We start from the raw sequence: 20,880 nt of genomic DNA, 5'->3' as shown, positions 1-20,880 counted from the left end.
AAATTTGATGAAATGTCATTTTTTAAAGCCGTACTACACAATTTATGATCATAGATTTCAGATACAATTGTTGCATCACGAGATCTTGAGGCATGATGTGACTTAAATAAACGCAAAAAAAATGAAATTTCATCAAATTTTGGAGCAAAATTCTGTTTGAGGGACCAAAATTGGAGAGAAATAAAATAGAGGTACTACTTTCGCGATTCAGCAAAAATAAAAGAACCAAAACTGCAATTAAGCACAAAAAAGACATCAAATTTATCTCTCTCATTGTATTCAATCACTCTTTCTCTCTTATCTAGTATCTAAATCTTCAGCTTACAACATCAACAATACATTCTTCAAATCTTTTTCTTTTATATATATATATTGTTTTTGTTCTTAGATCATTAGAGATAAAAGTCATGTCTATAGTATTGAGAACAAAGAAGGAACAAAATGTCATTTTTTATCAAAGAAATTGAATAGACCCTATCTTTCATTTATGACAAAAAATAGAGTTACTGAAATTATAAATCTTAATGTTAACAACTATATGATGTTACTGGATTCTATATTTTTGTGATAATCTGAATATGATGTTACTGAAATTGTTTATGAAATGTTATCTAGAGTTTGATAAAAAAAGATTGGTGAAATTTTTTAATTTTTTTATTTCTTTTTATAAGAAATAAATTTTTCTGAAAAGAGATTGAGATGAATGGTGGAGAAAAGTGAAGAAAATAATTTTGGATGAAGTTTTGATAGTGATAGGTGATGTGGAAAATCACACTTGAGAGATGAATTACATGTAAAAGATGTATAGTATAACTGTGAGGATGGTCCAATGTGAACCAAAAGTTGTAAAGGTCCAAACTAAATGGACCCTTACACATGTATATAGATTATTCTTCCAAACATGTACGTCATATAGTCTTGTTTTGCAAACACACCATAAAAATGTCGATTTGCTAGTGACTGTCCTTATTATGCGTATACATGGATTGATACATAAAATAGTTTTCATAATTTGTGAGACAAATTACTTTGCGCCGCTTGCGCTATATTAATTGATTTTGCCATTCATCGTCTTTATACTGCGTATACATAGATTGATGAAAAAGTAGTCTTCGTTACTCGTGCGACATAGAGCATTGCGCGGCAAACACACGATGAAGAGCCTAGTGTGTGATAGATGCTTGTACTGTATTAATTGATTTGCAATTAGGTATTTATGTACATGGGGATAAACATTCATCTTCATTTTCTAAATAAGAAAGCTTTGGACCGGCCTATAATTATAGGAAGGTTTTGGGCCGGCCCATAGTTGAAAGAGCATTGACGCGCACACACACCGCCTTCTTCCTCCCGGTGTTATCACTTACTCCTAGCAGGGAGTGTATAAATATATTATTATTAATAATAATAATCATAATCGCTCGCGCTCTCTCCAAATCGTTCATTCTCGTTAGCAATTCTTCATTGTTACTACTGTGTTCAGATAGAAAGAAAATTAAAATTTGAAATCAAATACAAATATCATACCCTAATCTAATTCATTCATCGGATTCATGGGACACGGTACATCGATCTTCATTCCATATTCCCAATCCAATTAATCATAACTCAAAACAAAATAATAATAATAACAATGTTTTTTCAATTTCATATTCACAGGAGAAAAAAGACCCTTCAAAAAGTTCAAAGGCTCCTCCTCTAAATTCGTTAGTTCATAATAAAAAATCGATCTCTATTTACTTCTTTATTCGATTTTCGCGTTATTTACACTATTTGCCACAGGAAGATCCCCGAAAAGGATTCGCCGATGATGACGATGCTTATGGCGGCGATGATCCATACGACGATGACGGTAATTTCAATTAACATTTCATTTCAATTTCAATTTCATTTGGTTAGGATTAGAACATTGCGATTTTTTTTTTTTTGAGAATTGAGCGGTTTCGCATGAAACAGATGGAAAAACAAAGGATTTTAGCAAATTAGAGTTGAAACCGGATCACCCTAATCGTCCTCTTTGGGCTTGTGACAATGGCCGCATATTCCTTGAGACATTTTCTCCTTTGTACAAACAAGCTTATGATTTTCTTATTGCCATCGCCGAGCCTGTTTGCAGGTAGAAATATTTTTTATGAAATAAATAATGTGCAGTGGAATGATATGTGAGATTATTAGAGTGTTAATTTAAATGTTTGATGATTTTTAGGCCCGAGTCGATGCACGAATACAATCTTACTCCGCACTCGTTGTATGCTGCTGTTTCGGTTGGTCTAGAAACTGAAACAATTATATCAGTTTTGAACAAGTTATCCAAAACCAAGCTTCCCAAAGAGATGATTAAATTTATACACGATTCTACTGCTAATTATGGGAAAGTGAAACTCGTTCTTAAGAAGAATCGTTACTTCGTGGAATCTCCATTTCCAGAGGTGTGTTAATGATGTTCTTAACTATCTCTGGGTCTTGTGTTGTCCTTACTCCTTACCAATCATTGCTGGTATAATTTCATGTGGTTGTCATGACAAATTTTGCAGGTATTAAAGACACTGCTCAGGGATGATGGTATATCTCGAGCAAGGATCACTTCTGAGGTTAGTGATCACATCCTTTGTTTGTGGGGAACTATTTAACATGTTTGAGTATCTTTGGTCGATCCTTTTTTTTTAAAATGTCTTTTTCTATGACCCATGGTGATGTGTATAGAATAATTAATGTCCCCGGTGCATGATACTTAGAGATCTTCTTTGCTGCCTTGCTGGTTTGTTGCCCTACTTTTTTGTAATTACAATCCCAGTATTACCTTGTGATTGGATCTATGCGTGGCATGATTAGACTGGCCTCATTTTTTGCTGTCTAATTTTTATTTTGAATTGCTTGTGCATATATGTTAAACATACCTATGAAATGTTACCTTTGTTATTTGGGTTAGGCCTAACTCAACCCTACAAAACCAAGGTGAGGGGTGCCTCCTCTTTATAAACTCTTTTGAGACCTATCTGTTTTCAATTTGATAACTGGGTTTTTTCCAAAACTCCCCTCCATGCCTAGCACTATAGGGCTTGATTTGTGTCTAATATGGTGGGTGACCCGATTGGTAGGTTTGTTATCATCTTAGAATTTGGATTAGATGCAACTCAATCCTACAAAACTGACTTATAAGGGTGAGTTAGACCCAATCCCATAACATCAGGGTTACCGTGTCGTATCAAATTGGTTTCGCATAGGTTTTTTTCTTTATCACAAAAATTTATAGTATGGTTGTGAATTTCACTTGCTTACGCTACCATGAATATCGTAGTTAGTCTTGCAGTATGCACTCTCTTGGTACTTCATCCCTTATACAAGTGAGTTTAGATTTCCTATTGCTGTTTTTTTTAGGGTATGCATGGAGATGGATTTACAATCACCAAAGCAGCCGGTGAAATTGAAGGCACTCATGATGAGTTGCTAAATGAAGCAGAAGTAGCAGCAGCTGCAGAAGAGAAAGAAGCTCATGCATTCGAAATTGATCCTTCTCAGGTAATCTATTTGAGCTTTTAGAAAAAACTGCAGTATATTTTACTTGAATGCCCTTAATCTCTTTGTTTTTCATTTTGAGTCGTATTATTATTATAAAGTCATAGACTGCAGAATTTAATCAATGATTCGTCATTCATCATGAAAAAGTGATCTTTGATTGGGTCATTCATGTCTCAGCAAAAGAAAATGGAAGAAATCAATGATTAATCATTTTTACAATATATATGTATATATACTTTGTAATGATGCATTCTTCTCTGTGATGCAGCTCTAGTGTTATTCCATGTGCTTTTTAAATGCCAGATTGACAAGTTTGATTATTTAGGTCGCTTCTAAAATACATCCCTGTTTCATCTGTCTTCTATGACATGTCACCAAAATGATAGAGTTCCTCTTTCCTTCTTAGGTAAACTTTTGGTCAATTCAGTGGTGCATGGAATGTATTGTAGAATTCACAAAATACTTGAATAATATAATGTCAAAACTCAAAACATTCCTTGAGTTTCACAACAAAAAGCTTCTAAGAAAAATAAATTTATGTTTTGGGAAAATCCAACAAGAGTTTCAAAGAGTAGACCAGATTGCTATCAGAAATCACAATAGAGTAGCTGGAACTTGGAATTGCTTTGCATCGAACATCTCTATTTAATTTATCTGATTTGCTTACATTTACAGGTTGAAAATGTAAAACAACGTTGCTTGCCAAATGCTTTAAATTATCCCATGTTGGAGGAGTATGACTTCAGAAATGATACAGTAAGTTATGCTTTACATACTCGGGATGCTTAAATCTTTGAGGAGTATAACAATAAATTTACAGATGTTATCATCGTGCAAATTTACGGAGTTTGATCTATTTTTCCGTGACTCATTCAGCACTTTTTTTATTGCTATAGGTGAACCCAGACCTTGAAATGGAACTAAAACCTCAAGCACAACCACGACCATATCAAGAGAAGAGCCTTAGTAAAATGTTTGGAAATGGTAGGATGATACCTTTTGCAAGGGCATTTGTAACTAGCATTGCACTCTTGTTAAATTTGGAGAACCCGTCAATTTGTATTTTAAATTGATTGAACTTACTTCTTGTTTTCCATCTTCAATGTCATCATTGTTCCAAAATAAATATCCTTAATTTTTTTGTTTTAAATTTAGAACTTTATGTGTTAGTACTTTACGCTGTGATGCTTTAAGCCTTTCTTTATGACTTCAGCAACAGTAATGTCTATACATGTAAATGCACATTGAAACAAAAATTACTTGTTCTGAGTGCATTTGTATCATCTGCCCCCTCAGGTAGAGCAAGATCCGGCATCATAGTTCTACCCTGTGGTGCTGGAAAGTCCCTAGTTGGTGTTTCAGCAGCTTGCCGGATAAAAAAGAGCTGTCTTTGTTTGGCGACGAATGCTGTCTCCGTAGATCAGTGGGCTTTTCAGTTTAAACTATGGTCAACTATTCGAGAAGAACAGATTTGTCGTTTCACATCTGATAGCAAAGAGAGATTCCGTGGTAACGCTGGAGTTGTCGTGACAACATATAATATGGTTGCTTTTGGGGGTAAACGGTCTGAAGAATCTGAAAAGATCATTGAAGAAATAAGAAACAGAGAATGGGGATTACTTCTTATGGACGAGGTAATTATGAAGATTTGCCGTAATATTTATATCCTTCTTGCCTGAACTCTGTTTTTGTTCTTATGCATAGTATCTTGGCATAATAAACAGGTACATGTGGTTCCTGCTCATATGTTTCGAAAAGTCATTAGTATCACTAAATCTCACTGCAAACTTGGGCTCACAGGTATGCCACTATGCACTGGTTTAATAACATCCTGACAATGACTAAAGCCTCTTCTGCTGTGAGTGAAATATTTTTTAAATTTGCAGCCACACTTGTGAGAGAGGACGAACGAATTACAGATCTGAACTTCCTTATTGGTCCCAAATTGTATGAGGCAAATTGGTTAGATCTTGTAAAAGGTGGATTTATTGCAAATGTACAGTGTGCTGAAGTATGGTGTCCGATGACCAAAGAGTTTTTTGCTGAGTATTTAAAGAAAGAGAACTCCAAGAAGAGACAGGTGAAGCCTCTGGGAATTCTGTAAAGCTTTTTAGTAGAAATTATGAGAGGAGCGATTGCGGAATCTAGGATTTTTCCTGAATATTTGGTCATCATTTTCCATGATTGATTGCAGTTCTGGTTTAGGATGTCTATTAAAATATTTGAAATACCACTGTGAAAATTTTTAATTGCTCAAAAAAACTTACTAGTTCACTTGCTTGAATTCACTCATCTTCATTGATAATCTTAAGATATGCGCAGGGCCCTTTATGTGATGATCTTTACTTGTTTGAGTTCACTCATCTTAGTTGATGATCATTACATGTGCAGGCCCTTTATGTGATGAATCCAAATAAATTCCGAGCATGTGAGTTTCTCATTAATTACCACGAAAGGGCACGCGGCGATAAAATTATAGTGTTTGCTGATAATCTTTTTGCTCTGACGGAGTATGCCATGAAACTCCGCAAACCAATGATATATGGTGCTACAAGGTGCTGTGGACACAAATTGACCTCTTTTGAAGCTTTGTTTTTGGGTTTTCTGTTTTGCACGTTATATTCTGATATGCTTTATGTGCAGCCATGTTGAGAGGACAAAAATTCTACAGGCATTCAAAACTAGCAAAGACGTAAATACCATTTTTCTTTCCAAGGTATTGTTCCTGTTTTCTTTAATTTTATTTTGAGGCTTATTTGCTTATGAGTTTCATTAGGTTAGCTATTGTCTTGTAATGTGTAGTATGTTTTTGTTGCTGTCTGCCTCGGTACTTCTTGTTCATACTATTGATATTGTGTGCAATTCCATGTTAACATCTTAATAAAGAATGTTAAAATTGATATCTGATTCCTTGAATCGTTTCTTTTATTCTCAGGTTGGTGACAACTCAATCGATATTCCTGAAGCAAATGTCATAATTCAGATCTCTTCACATGCTGGTTCAAGGCGTCAAGAAGCTCAACGTCTGGGTCGTATTCTTAGGGCAAAGGTCAGTTTCTGAATTTTTCTCAATGTGTTGTTATTATTTCCCTGTAGTAGGTTGTGGTAATTCATTTTTAATATTTTATTATTCCCTCATTCCTTTTTAAGTGTCGTTTTCTTAGAAACTTTTTGTTACTTTTTATTTGTCGTTTTCAAAATTCAAAGTCTTATTAACTATTGTTTTGTCAAATTATCCTAAACTATTTATTGTAGATAGAAAAATAAGTGGTTTGAATTAATAATATATAATTAAAGGTACAATAGGAAAAGATAAATACTTTTATCAAAAGTAGTAAAATTTAATGATTTCCTCAGTAAGTATAAATAACCTTCAAACGACGGAGTTGGTAGTTCTGAAGTACTATTTATTTGTGTCTGCCATACTCCCCTTACAGATTTAATTCTAAATTTCATATGATTGTTGTGGTTGTGGAAAGTGAGAAGTTCTCTGCAATCTGCTGCATGTATATTTTTGTTGTCCATCAGTATGCATTATGTAAGTGGGATGTCTGGCTGATTCAAAATCATGAATTAAATGGCAGGGAAAGCTTCAGGATAGGATGGCAGGTGGTAAAGAGGAGTATAATGCATTTTTCTATTCCCTTGTGTCAACTGATACCCAGGTATACATTGAATTTTTGCCAGGTCATATATTATTGAATTATTGGATCACATTGTCACTTTAAAATATTACTTAACTATCATACAAGGAATTTATGGTATAATTTATCGCTTTCGTTTGCAGGAGATGTATTACTCAACTAAGAGGCAGCAATTTTTAATTGATCAGGGTTACAGCTTTAAGGTACTTTCTTTCAATTTTTGGTTCACCCCCTGTTGCACTTGTGGTAATTTGCCTCAAGAGATACATGAATTTGTACATTTAATTTACTGGACTTAAATTTGTCAATGTGTTAGCTGGGGTAAGAATGATTTTTGGCGTTATTTAGAGTAAGTTGGACTAATCCTAGCAAAACAATTTCAACTAGTTGCTGCTTTGGTATGATGGCATAAGCTACTTAAAAAATGTTACGCCCTTGAAATATTCAAATATACTAGAAAGCAAGCTGTAAGTAACTCCGAACAAGCTTTTATATGGTGTATGTGATGTTTGCTTCAAGTTGCTTGTTTGTTCAAATAAAGTACTCTAGGAAGACAGACATATGTTTGTTGAAGGAAATGGAAGAAAGAAAGAAACTAGCTACTGCATTTGCACTCAACTCAAATCTAAATACATGACCCACTTTCTTCTCTTTTCCCAAACTCTCGTACCAAATATTGCACACATGAATACGATTATCTGAATTTTTTGTGCTCATTGGTTTAAAAAACCTACTGCAACTTTAGTCCCAATGCCATGCTTGAGAATTTGAAATATTTATTGCCACCAAAACTATATTGTCAAGGCATCAATCTATATATGCTTATTGTTTTTTATGATATGTGACAGGTAATTACAAGCTTGCCTCCATCTGATGAAGGGTCTCGTTTAAACTATCATCACCTCGAAGATCAATTGTCTCTTCTTGGAAAGGTTTCCATCTTTATTCCCTGCTGACTTGGAATTGAGCTGTTTATTGAGAACTAAGTCAGTAACTAACGTTTACGTATCAGGTATTGAATGCCGGTGATGATGCAGTTGGATTAGAGCAACTAGAAGAAGACTCAGATGAATTAGCTCTTCGAAGTGCTCGTCGTTCTCAAGCATCCATGAGTGCAATGTCAGGTGCAAAAGGGATGGTTTATATGGAGTACAGGTGCGTTATTCTCTTTATTCGCTTGATACAGTAAAGTGTGCCTTGTGCTAATATATCTCAAGCTGTTGGATTTCCTTGTTGAGGTGTTAATTAAGAACTTGATCTGTTAACTAGATACAAACTATAGTTCTTTGATGTTGATTGCTTTCTTCCCTATGCAGTACTGGGCGTAAAGGCCAAGCACAGATCAAAAGCAAGCCGAAAGATCCAGCGAAGAGACACTTCTTATTCAAAAGACGATATGGCCCAACCTAAAACCACATCTGTGATTAATAATGACCCATGCAGTGGTGTCTGGGTAATGTACTGTATTACAATGATCAAGAAACCCGGATTAACATAAGTTACATGATTACATTAACTTATGGATTGTATCAGTCTTATGACTCAAATATATCTCGGTGAGTGGTAATCATGCATTGATATTTGATTTCTTTTTGTTTTTTCAGATTTTAATCATGTTCTAGAAATAATATCAAAGGTATAAGTCTAGTACCTACGAAAATATAGTACAACAGGCATATTATTGCCCCGATTAATGTCAAGTGTCATCAAATTGAATTTTTTTAATGACAGAAGATAGTGTAAATATGTACTGATTTAGAGACCGATGGAAATTTGTATAATCGAAGTACTCAAATGGATGTGATGTCTTCGAAAAACCACTTCATGTTATTATTATTATTTTTTTTATAAGCACCACTTCATTGAAAGGACTAACTCGATTATAAACAAGAATTAATTAGATGCTACTATCGTAAAAATTTAATTAATATTATATTAAAAATTGAAATATTTAATTTGAAACGTGTTTTTTAATAATTGAGTCGTTTATCGTGGGATAAACGGATTAATATGTCAAACAATCCTTTCATAATATTAGTGCAATGATTAGACATCTATTCAAAGTTAGTAGTGGTATTAAATATAGTAAAATCAAATTAAATCGTGATGTGTTTCCTTACAATTCTGCATTTTTTTTTATGAATAAATGTTGAAGAGAGTTGGATTTTAAGACTCATACGGGTTGGGAAAAGCCTTAAAGAATGCTTATTATTCCAAGTATATTTTTGGCATCTTTGAATGTGGTTGAATATAATTGATTTTAATTTAAATATAACATACATAATTTTTGAGTCTAAACGTAATTTTCAGATTAATAAATATTTATTATTGAACTTACTTTTACATTAATATATCTAAATATAAATTATTTTATATTTAATTATTTTTTATTAAAATTTGATTTTATAAAATCAATTAACTCAATCAATTTTATTGGAATCAAACACATACTAATAACAAGTTCCTCGCGTTCTAACCCAATTCTTTCTAAGATATGATGACTCAATTTTTGATTTCTTACCAATTAGCCGATGGAGTAATTGAATTGAAAAGAGGTGGGGGCGCACAAACGCAGTAAAACATCACAAAATCTAATTGTCGCTGTCTGAAATTTGGTGAGAGCCCACCTACACGCTTTTGAGAGGAAACGAGTTGATAGTTGCCTTTTGTGGAGAGATCTCTTTTCTCTACCATTTCACTACTTTCTTAGGATATTCCCTTTGCTTTGGCCTCTCGTTTAGGCATATATTGATGCTAATTACTTGAAAATATATCATTGAATCCCACTCCCAACATAAGCACTCATTACACCTATGTTCGATATATAGAAACAAAAGGGAGGCCAACTTTCTTCGGCATAGTTGAAACACTTCTTTTTCCTTACCGCATTATTGATTTCTTGATGTTACACTAGATTAGAATGTCTTCATTTATTTAATAGGCACTTCTATGAGTTGAAACACATGAAATATTATAAGAATATAAATAGTTTCAACTATATAGGAACAATAATTATGCAATTTCTTTTCCGTTGATACGTTGGATAATTTGTAATTGAACTCCTTTTATACTTGTCTATTTAGTTAATTCAAGAATTTTTTTTTATTGCTTTACAAAACAAAATTCTAATTTTTAATGGTATCACATTAAATTTTGCAAAAATATTAGAATCTCTTTAAACATTTGAGATTCTTGTAATTGCATACTACATACAGAATAAAAAACTGAAAAACGTTTGATATATTAGAACGTGGGTTTAAATCAATCTATCCTTCTTTATTGTAAATTTGTGTAAATATCATTTGAACAAGAAGAACAAATAATTATAGAATTTTGAATAAATAAAAAACAATTATGGAATATGATATAGACAATAAACAATTGATAAAAATAAAAGGAGTAACATTCTGCAACTATAAATTAGCTATGTAAGACACCTCCTAAACAACTACATTTTATTTGACAACCAAATTTTATTTGATCCTAGTAACATATCAGATTCCATGATGGCTGGTAAGTGACCTATCATATATTTTATCTTTTATAATAAGAGCATTAAAGAAAAAAATATATTAAAAATAAAATAAAATAAATCAGCATTTTAGTTTCTGAAACTATAAAACGCTTTTATTTTGATTATTAAACAAAAATTCAAAGTAGTAATTGAATCAACAAAATAGTTGTTGAACATACAACTTACTATCACACAAGTCTCTAAAAGAAACAACTTACTATCAAAATAGTTTATAGTTTGTGTAATTAAGAAGTAATTTGAGTTTTTTTTATTGAGTCAGATACTAAAATGAAATTATGGAATATTTTGATGAAGTAAAATGATGGTGATGTATCCTTCTCAAAAACCAAAGTACTGAAAGTGAGTAGGTCCGTAAGTGGTGTTGATATATTGGTCAGTTAAAGCTCCTTCGGTCAAGTGCAATTCTTCCATCTACATGAAAGCAACATAAGTATAAAAATATACAAAAGAAAAAAAGAAAGTAGTAGTAATTATATTTACCCAAAAATCGACTTGTTCTTCATCTGTGGTTAAACATGAAGGCTTAGGGATCTCATTGTACTCGTCATTGCGTGCGAACCTGCCACGTACGCGTGGTCTATTGTCTGCCAGTGTCTTTCGGCATGCATACTTTTACCACATAATCAAATTAACACACTTATAATTATTCCATAATATTATTCTGTAACTATAAATTAATTAATACATCATTTCAATCAAGAAACGACATAGTTATTTACTTTTAATTATTACCTTAATGGTCTTGTTAAAGTTCCTCTGAGTTCTCTTTGCTTTGTATTTGGAAATTCTTTCTTTTCTTTCTTCGGCACTGTAACGTCCTACTTTTAAGTTTGCTTCCTCTCCCTCCCTTCGACACATATCATTTGCTTTCATCTTCTGTTTCAACCAGTAACACAAATTTAATCAAATCAACTTAGAAAATAACCAAATAAAATATGGATAAGAGTTTTGATACATTTATTCTTTAAATCAATAAATTAAAGAACTATTTAAAAAAATATAATTTCATTGTTTATAAACATATATTTAAAGTTATATAATTTTACCTGCAAATCACCTGTGCTACACACCCTTCTAATTTGTCCAACGAATGAATTGTTTTCAGGGGAGTTTCGATCATGCGTTTGAATAATTGGAGAATCCACAACATTATCATGGTGAGTTTGGAATACAAAATTATGCTTCTTTCCTTCAAAAGAATTACTACTATAGCTTCTTTGCATGTACTTAGATACATTCTCAACACCACTATAACTATGAGGAAGATATTGAATATTATTAATATTATAATAATCAACTACACCCATTTGGGATTTCTCATTTTTAACTTCAAAAGCTGATAAATTTTCATTAGAAGTGGTGAGATTTTCAGTAAGAGGAGGAGAGAAAGAGAAGAAAGAAGAGGAAAAAGGGTGTAGAGAATTAGGAAGAGGTTCATCAAATGAGTTTGAATTTTGTTGAGAAGTTACTTCAGCATTAGAGTTGTTGCTGAAAAAGGGGAATGAATCAGAGAAAAATGGAAGCTCTTCATTTTGTGAGGTTGAATATTGTGTTTGGAAAGTGGTGCCAAAAGAATAGAGATCAGAAGACATAGATAATAAAGTTTGAAACTAGAAATTGGAGTGGTAAGAACTACTTGAAATTGAAAAAGAAGGTGCTAACATTCTGTGTATGATGGAGACAGAGATTGAGAGCAGTGGATCAAAGATTGAATTGAATGTTTTTGGTATTTATAATAACAAACAAGTCATGCTTGATTCTCCACTAAATCTAAAAAAGTTCCTCAAAGTTTTTAGTTTTAATTACCAGTCTTACCCCAAACAAAAGTTCCATTGTCTATAACATTTGCACTTTTCTTGTCTGCCAGATCAAATATATTAAGGTTTAAGTTTTCGTAAATTCTTGGCTACCCATCAAAAAACATAGGTACCATTACACAATTACCGGAATGTATTTTCTTCCTTTATTTTCTCTTATTGTATAATTTTTATTTTATTATTTTTTCTTGTTTTTTTATATTTTATTCTTTTTTTAATGGTTTTGATTTCACTATCTCGTGTTAATAGAGAGAGTTTATTCTCATAATTAACCTATAATTTAAATTTTTTAAAAGATAATTAAATATAAAAGGTGATGTGTCATTAAATGATTGAGTATTGATACTACACCCAATAAAAACTCTAGCTCCCCTATTAGTTTTCTTCTTTTTAGTTTGTAATTTTTTGTCTTTATATTTCATCTTTGTTGGTTTATTTTATAATCCATGAGATGACTAAAATAAATTATACAAACACTAATTTTAATATGAATAAATTTTGAAGTGATTAAGACAAAATATATTTGTAAAGATTAAAAATATACTTTTTATAAATAAACAATAAAAAATAATATACTAGATCAAAATTTATTATTAATGAGATGGTATCAAGTTACTATATGAGCAAGGACGCATAATATTTACTCATTGTCATGGACACCACAGTAACATTTTCCTACTGCCTGCTTTATTATTAAAATAATCGAATAATATTATTGTAAATAGAAATAATTGAAACAAATAATAAAGTTAGAAAAAAAAATGTTATACTAAAGTTTGATATTTTTATTTATATATATATATAATTATTTAATTAAATAAAGAATAATAAATTATAAATAAAATAGTTTAGTTAACAATAAATTTTAATATTTTTTTTTTTTACAGAAATTTAAAGAAAAGATAAAACTTAATTTGTATTCTCATGTATAGTATCGAACCAAGAATCTGTCATGTCTAATAAAGGGTTCATTATTGTGCAAAGCAAAAAGTTTTTTTTTTTTTAAAATGTACATCACTTAAAATAAAATAAAAAACAATAAAATTGTAATTTATATTTTAATATTGCCATCAAATCACTAGAAAAATATTCCAAAGGACAGGGACCGAACAATGGAATCTTTTGAAGAACCAATGAAAAGCCTTTTCTTGGACTAAACAAAAAAACAATACCAATGGTCAACTTTCCCTCTGAAGCACCCATCATCCTCATGAAGAAAATTGTGTGTAAAGGGTCATGCGAATAAGCCTAGGCTAAGGGAACAAGAGTCTATCATCTTATAATAATCTATAGCATTGCAATCATAGAATGTTGAAGTAATTTTTTTAACATCCATTCTTGCCATATAGTACATCTGGTCAAAAGTGGAGGTTTGGAATCATTTGGGTGCTTAATATAAACAAATTTTATTTAGCTAATCCTTTCCTTACTGCTCTCTCCATTAAGGGCATTGTCTCCCTCTATCTTCTATCACAATCTTATCGTAATAATAAGAAGCTAATTTTTTCATTCATTAATCAGTACGATATATCAATCTAGAATAACATAAATTCAAAGTTGCTTAAGGAACAACATTTTAAGTGTCTGAATTTTATATTTTAATTTTATAATTTCAAATATGCTAAAACGTTCATTAGTGTGCAAAGTAAAACAATTTTATTTTTTGTAAATGTAGATCTAAATAACAAACATCACTTAAAATTTACACACATTTTTTATTGTTGATTGACATTTTTTTAAAAATGTGAATCAAATAACAAATATCACTTAAAATTGACTTCTCAATAAAAATATATATAATATCACTTAAAATTTACTTCTCAATTAATACATATATATATTTTAATTGAGAAGTCAATTAGTATATATTTTTACCATTTTAAAGGAACAAAATGTTTAATAGAGTAGCCAATTAGTATATCTTCTTAAAATTATAAAATCTTTTACTTGGAAGCTTTATAATCAGAAGCATCTTTACTTTAATTATTTTTGGAACTATATTATGTAAACGAATAACATTCTCTGTGTTGTTCTGTCTTTTTTTTTTTATTTTGGGTATAAAGTGATACTCTGTTAAGGCACCAAGTTGTGTATTGGGGCTTCCGTCCACTTTTCACACATATATTGTCTCTGTTTGGGAGTATTGCTGCCAAAATGGCACTTCAATACAATTTGTGTCTTTATGCCCTGAAGAGCAAAGTAGGCAAATCTTTATGCTTTTTAAATTCAAAACACCATAAATTAAAAGACAAGCTCACAACTTTTGTATCTTTCAATTCAATAATTACTAATTTAAACTTCAGCTAATTTTTTGAAAATTTAGTAAAATGGGGACATGAACAAAAACAGTGAAAAACAATAGAAGGAAGCTTGATTGCACTTGTGATATAATTAACATGGATCCTTTAATCCTTGGAATTAATTTATTTGACTAATGTTTAATTGGAAGATATAAGACCACTTGTAGTAAATTGATAAATTTAATTAACCAAACAATACTATATTTAGCACCTTATGATAGTCAATAAAGAATAATAACTTTCCATTTTTATATTGATGCTTCTTTTTGTCTATTTGTCCACCCAAAACTCACTTTGGGGTGAAGCTTTTACCACTCATGTTTCACCCTTCATGTGCTTAGCACCTAATTGTAGAGTTTGATGCCATGTTTGTAATTGTTCTATTCCACACCAATTTTGTGGATCGAAAAATGGTTTATAATGTAGCTAAACCAAGTTGGCAAGTTAAACAATATGTTATGGTGGCTGCCTATGAACCTAGTATGTTCCACTCACGAAAATTGAATAATCTTTTGCTAATTGGTGATCGTTGGCATCAATCACATTCTTTCTACATAAAGCTCGTGATCTTACTCTACTACTTTATATGGTTGGAAGACAAGGAATTTGGCAGAATCTATCAATTACTTCCATTTTCTTGCCATGCTTAGTCTTGTTGCTTAAAATGATAAATGTAGAAACATCTAATGGAGATGTTAATAAGGTACTAAAGCCAAGTTGGTTGTCATCACTAACTCTAAGAACATCCACAATACATATTTCTAGGGTGTTTAAGTGACTTGTGCATATACACATTACTTAATTTATAATTTTTTACAATAGTTTCAAACAAAACATTTATCTCTATAAGCACACACTTCTATGACATGACGCTACAATAAATAAAAAGATCATCTCCACCAAATTGTGGAGAGATAGAGAGAACAAAAAATTGAAGCAAGAGAAAAAGTAAAAGATGAAAGAAAAGTTGACTAGATAAATAGAGAGATAGAAAGATTTGAGATAATTTTTGGCAGAGAGGATTCACATCCTACAATAAGGACACTTATTTTGAATGGTGTTTGTCAAGGGAAGCATCCTTATCGTAAATAGTTTTACAATTCAAACCCACTTAAAAAAAAAAAACTAGCAAAATCTAAAACTAGAAAAGTACAAACAATTATATACGAACCCATCCATAATATAATAGAGTAAATATTATGACCAAATAAAATATAACAATAAAAAATATAATTTATTAATTTATCTGCACAATTATTATTTTCTTTATAAGTACGAGATAACTTAAATCTTATATAACATAACATATCACAACATATCACAGATGTAATAATTTAACCTTTTGATTCTTAAGAAATACCAAGAAAGAGGCCCAAAGGGGGTGTTTCTTGTGGAGTTGAAGATCATGTAGTGCTTATCTCTCAATGAGCACCTAATTTTTAATTCACTACTATAAGTTAGTTTTCGAATTAGGGTATGCACGCATATCAACGGTTGGGATGGCAGTATTTGAAGACTTTCCTTAAATAGAATCTTGAAGACAATGTTGATATGGACTTGTGGAGTGATGCTATATGTATGTATTGGGCCAAAAGAGTATATTATGTCCAGCTCTAAACAATTCTAAAAAATGAAAACTCTCGTAGAAGTTTTTGTGTTGGTATTTTCCTTTCCTGGTAACCTTTGTTTGATATCAATTTATACCCACAAAATATACGGGTGATTTGGAACCAAATCAAACTATATGTGTAATTCTTTTTAAATGAATGAACATGGCTTATAATTCTTTTTGAACATTTCTTAGTAGTATTTCATTTAATTCCCTGTGAGAAGTGTGGTCGAAAAATGACAGAGAGATTGATTTTTTAATTCATAATATGAAGATTATTATACTATATGTAAGATTGATTTTATTTAATGATTCTAATAACAACTAATTTTAACAAATTTAAAATTACTTTTAACACGAGTCTTGGTTAGATGCTCAAAAGGGTTTACTATTATGATAGAGTTAGCTTGCATCGTTAATTTAAATATACTTTTAGTGCTAGCAAATATTTTATTTTAATTGATTTCAATTGAATTTTATATATGTCTAGTTAGTATACATATTTCATGAATGCTATAATTAAATATAGAAGAGGATGGTAATAGGTGCTCTTATCCTCTGAAATAAAAAACTAGCGCCCTTAAATTTAATATGCCGACGATTATTTAACTAGTATTTTTTTAAAATAAAAGTTTCTTTTATGGGTGGATTTTTTCCCATATATTCTATTTTTTTATAAAATTAAAATATTTTACTTTGAAATTAATATATAAAAAATGTCTTATTTTTATATATCTTCAGAGGTCGTAAGGCAAGATACGATCATGTGAAATATAAATTTTTTCGAGGTTGTATCTCCAAGATATGGCCATGCATTCTTTTTTTTATCAAATAAAAAATATATTAAATTAATACATAAAATATAATATACAAAAATTAATTTATATTAATAAAATCCAACAAAATGCATTAAATGGATAAAAATATATCAAATTTTAATTAATCATATCCATTTAAATGTTCCAGTTTCACGTTTGAGCGGTCGCCGAACTCGTCTACCAATGTATTTTCACCAACACTGTTAAATGTTTTTTAATGCATTTTAATTTAATAAAACTACTATTTGTTGTTCTTGTTGGTCAAGAAACACAAAAAATGAGGGTTTGAAATGTGTTTACAATTTTTGAAAGTATTTTGAATGACTTAAAAAACTAAAGTGATAAAATTGAAATCAAAAAATAAATTCCTTGACAATTTTATCATGATTCACAACTAACATAGTAGCAATGTTCAACCTCTTCCTTTAAAGGATTTAATCCATTATATTTAGAACTTACACTTGAACATTTGGTTAGTCGTAATGATTGTATTCAATTTTCTCACCTCCAACTATGTACGGTCAAGTTATTGAGGAGATATAAGCCATTATTAGACTAAGTTTACAAGTTCTAACAAGCCTTCTCAACTTTCACCTTAGTATCGTCAAGCTGTTGAAGAACACAATTGACCACTATTGGACTTGGTTACAAAAAAAGTATTTGTGGGTTTAAGAATTTTCTCTCTAACTAAAGGATGTTTATAGAACAGACTTTCAGATTTTTCTTACTCAAACACTTAGATAAATTTGACAATTTTCTAACTCAATGTTTTTGCTTGTTGATTTGAGATTGTTTCACTTTGAAAGAATGTTGTAAATTGTAGTGATCAGTTATGTCATTTAAATTCATAATCGGGTTCAAAGTATGATTAAATGTCCTTCAAGGAATGACCTTGTGTCCTTCATGGTATCGTCTGTTTGTCCTCAAGGAATGACCAAGTGTTTTTGGAATTGAGTTTTAAATGAAATAGAATGTATTGGACCTATAAGTATAAATACTAAAGGCATGATTTTTAGATCAGAAGCTGGAACACCAACGATTAACTTTTACCAACAATGTTGACTTTTTTCCAACATTATCTTTTTACAAGAGGTGTTAACTTTTATCCATAAGCGTTTAATTTTCCCCACCATTGACTTTTTACAATAGACGTTGAATTTTTCCAAACATTAACTTTTTCTAGACGTTGACTTTTGTCCTAGAGTTGACTTTCACCAGAGGCAAAACACTTAGATGCCTACTTCATCTCCAAAGTCAAATCATCAGAGGCAACTTGTTAGAAGCAGTTTTGACCATAAGTTTGATTGCTTCACGAGAGGCGCATTTTTTCAAAGTCTATTTTGCTTAATCTTATGCGGAGGCATAGGAAGAGGCAGTGTTTCAGAGACGCTTGGTCATCAATTTTGAATGTGTAATTTTCATAACATTTTTTTGACCAATTCATCATAAGATATATCCTAATATCTTACAATGTTGTTTGTAGTCTTGGAACTGCACACTTAAATAAAACATTAGTGCCTAAAATTATTCTCACAAATTGATTTTGTTATCATCAAAACAAGTAGAATCTTTTGTAGTTGAAACCAATATTTCTCTCAAAGTTCTCTTAGGTGGGATAACTCTTAAGTAAGTTATACAAATATTTCTTAAATTCATAAAAGTCAAACTGCTAACGGGTAAACTAGAAACATTTAATTAGATGAAACATATGAGTTTACGGTATCCATTTCTCAACCACAGAAGTAATCAAACCGAAATCTATTTAATAGTTTTCGAGTTCGATCACTTCCTCAAATTCAACATCTTGCAAATAAGGTAATATGACTTTATTTGTTTTTTTTTATTTTATTTAAATGATCATGATATTTCAATTTTTCCTTTAAAAGTATGTTAAATAAATAATATATAACAAAAACAAAACATTGACATAAAAAATATAAATAAAACAAATTAATAAATAAAATACTTACAAATGTGATTGTCTAGATGTGGAACTTAGGACATTTAGGTGAATATGGTTAATTAAAATTTAATGTATTTTGTTCGATTTTATTAATATAACTGAGTTTTTTTATAATTATTTTTATTATATCTTGTGAATTAATTTAATATATTTTTTATTTGTTAAAAGAAAATAAATGTCTAGATGGTCGCATCCCGTGATGCGACTTCTTGACGGAGGGACGAAAGTCATCTTTCATATGATCTATCTCTGCTTGCGGCCTTTTGAAGGTCCAAAAAAATAGAGTATTTTAGATTATTATTTTTTTAAAAAAAAAAAATATGGAAAAACATCCTTTATGGATTGCTTAATTTATATTATTAGTACATTCCTTAGCAAAACCCTTAAATAAAAACCAAACACAAAAAAGTGAAAATTGAAAAGTCAATCACATTAAAACTTATTAAATATAATTTATTTCCAACATTAATTGCTAAGAAAAGTATTAAAACAATCAAACATTAACTCAGATTCAAAGGAAATTTTTTTTGCCTAGTAGATTGAAAAAAACATAAATGGAAATTAGATAAGAGAAAAATAATTAATATTATTTATAAGAATTGATATTATTTATACAAATTTATCTCTTAAGAAAATAATTAATTAATATTTCTATTATAATGTATATATTATTAATTACATAAAAATATGTAAATTATATAAGAGAATATAAATAAAGAAATTATTAATATAGTAAAAATATTAAAGATAGTTATTAAATGTGACAAGTAGGGATGAGAATATGTCAAATTAGACTAGATTTTGAAATGAATGAACCTAATAACTTTTTAGGCATAAGTTTAGCCTACGGTCTACATTTTTAAAAGTCTGGTCTGACCTGAAAGCCTTATTCACATTAATGATTTTCTAACAACACGATTTTTAAAAAAAATTGAAACAAACATCTATTAAATCCTAAAAAATAATTTTTGGTTTCAAAAAATGAATCTTTTTCGAAAAGAAATGCACATGTTATTACCTTTCAAACAAACTCATACATATTCACTAAAGGAATTGCACCTATTTTATATATTTTTTTTACTATTTTTTTTTACAAATTCACGTATACTGTTTTGATTTAATTTTTTTTTATAAAACCTAAAATTAGAAAAAAAACTTCAATGAAATTTCTAGAAGATTTTTAAGAGATTTTACAAAGACTAACTTTAATAAAGGAATATAAAGATAAAAAAGAAAAAAAAGATGTTGAAGTAATAAATATTGAAATGTCACGTAGTATAATAATTATATAATAATATGAACGATTCAACTTAATAAGAAAGAGAGAATATGGAAACTCTGAACTTAATAAAAAGGGAGAAGAAAATAATGAGGAGAATATGGAAAAGACTCCTGAATATGGAACAACTATTGATTGATATCTTAATTGATAGACTTTAAAATAGAATATAATATTATTAATAAAAGAATACAAAAATAAAAAAAGATTTTGAAGTAGTAAATATTGAAATGTTACATAGTATAATAATTATATAATAATATGAATGATCCAACTTAATAAGAAAGCAAGAATATGGAAAGACATAACCTAATAAGAAAGGGAAAAGAAAAAAACGAGGAGAATAAGACTCTTGAATATAAAACGACTATTGATTGATAACTTAATTTATATGCT

The 20,880-nt window shown here is 30.1% G+C and overlaps 2 protein-coding genes across 3 annotated transcripts; one reads left to right on the top strand and one right to left on the bottom strand.

Moving 5' to 3' along the window:
- Positions 1 to 996: 996 nt before the first annotated feature.
- Positions 997 to 8,752, top strand: LOC101491998 (general transcription and DNA repair factor IIH helicase/translocase subunit XPB1). Its single transcript, XM_004503632.4, has 20 exons — positions 997 to 1,563; positions 1,660 to 1,706; positions 1,783 to 1,852; positions 1,957 to 2,116; positions 2,207 to 2,429; positions 2,535 to 2,591; positions 3,379 to 3,519; positions 4,195 to 4,275; positions 4,416 to 4,503; positions 4,816 to 5,153; positions 5,244 to 5,319; positions 5,406 to 5,599; positions 5,911 to 6,074; positions 6,163 to 6,235; positions 6,455 to 6,568; positions 7,104 to 7,184; positions 7,307 to 7,366; positions 8,012 to 8,095; positions 8,176 to 8,318; positions 8,480 to 8,752. The coding sequence occupies exons 1-20, from the start codon at positions 1,554 to 1,556 to the stop codon at positions 8,571 to 8,573; spliced, it is 2,298 nt and encodes a 765-aa protein (XP_004503689.1). The 5' UTR covers positions 997 to 1,553; the 3' UTR covers positions 8,574 to 8,752.
- Positions 8,753 to 10,489: 1,737 nt separating this feature from the next.
- LOC101491686 (uncharacterized) lies at positions 10,490 to 12,290 on the bottom strand. Of its 2 annotated transcripts, none has more exons than XM_012716683.3 (4): positions 11,745 to 12,290; positions 11,431 to 11,571; positions 11,179 to 11,307; positions 10,490 to 11,109 (listed from the first exon to the last, which is right to left on the bottom strand). In XM_012716683.3, the coding sequence occupies exons 1-4, from the start codon at positions 12,288 to 12,290 to the stop codon at positions 11,017 to 11,019; spliced, it is 909 nt and encodes a 302-aa protein (XP_012572137.1). In that variant the 3' UTR covers positions 10,490 to 11,016. The 2 variants fall into 2 exon arrangements, with proteins under 2 accessions (XP_012572137.1, XP_004503688.1); XM_004503631.4 differs by having other exon boundaries at positions 10,499 to 11,109; positions 11,431 to 11,574.
- Positions 12,291 to 20,880: the final 8,590 nt, after the last annotated feature.

Source organism: Cicer arietinum, chromosome 6, assembly GCF_000331145.2.
Source record: "Cicer arietinum cultivar CDC Frontier isolate Library 1 chromosome 6, Cicar.CDCFrontier_v2.0, whole genome shotgun sequence".
In the NCBI taxonomy this organism is placed as follows: Eukaryota; Viridiplantae; Streptophyta; class Magnoliopsida; order Fabales; family Fabaceae; genus Cicer; species Cicer arietinum.
This window is presented reverse-complemented; position numbering and strand designations above follow the sequence as displayed.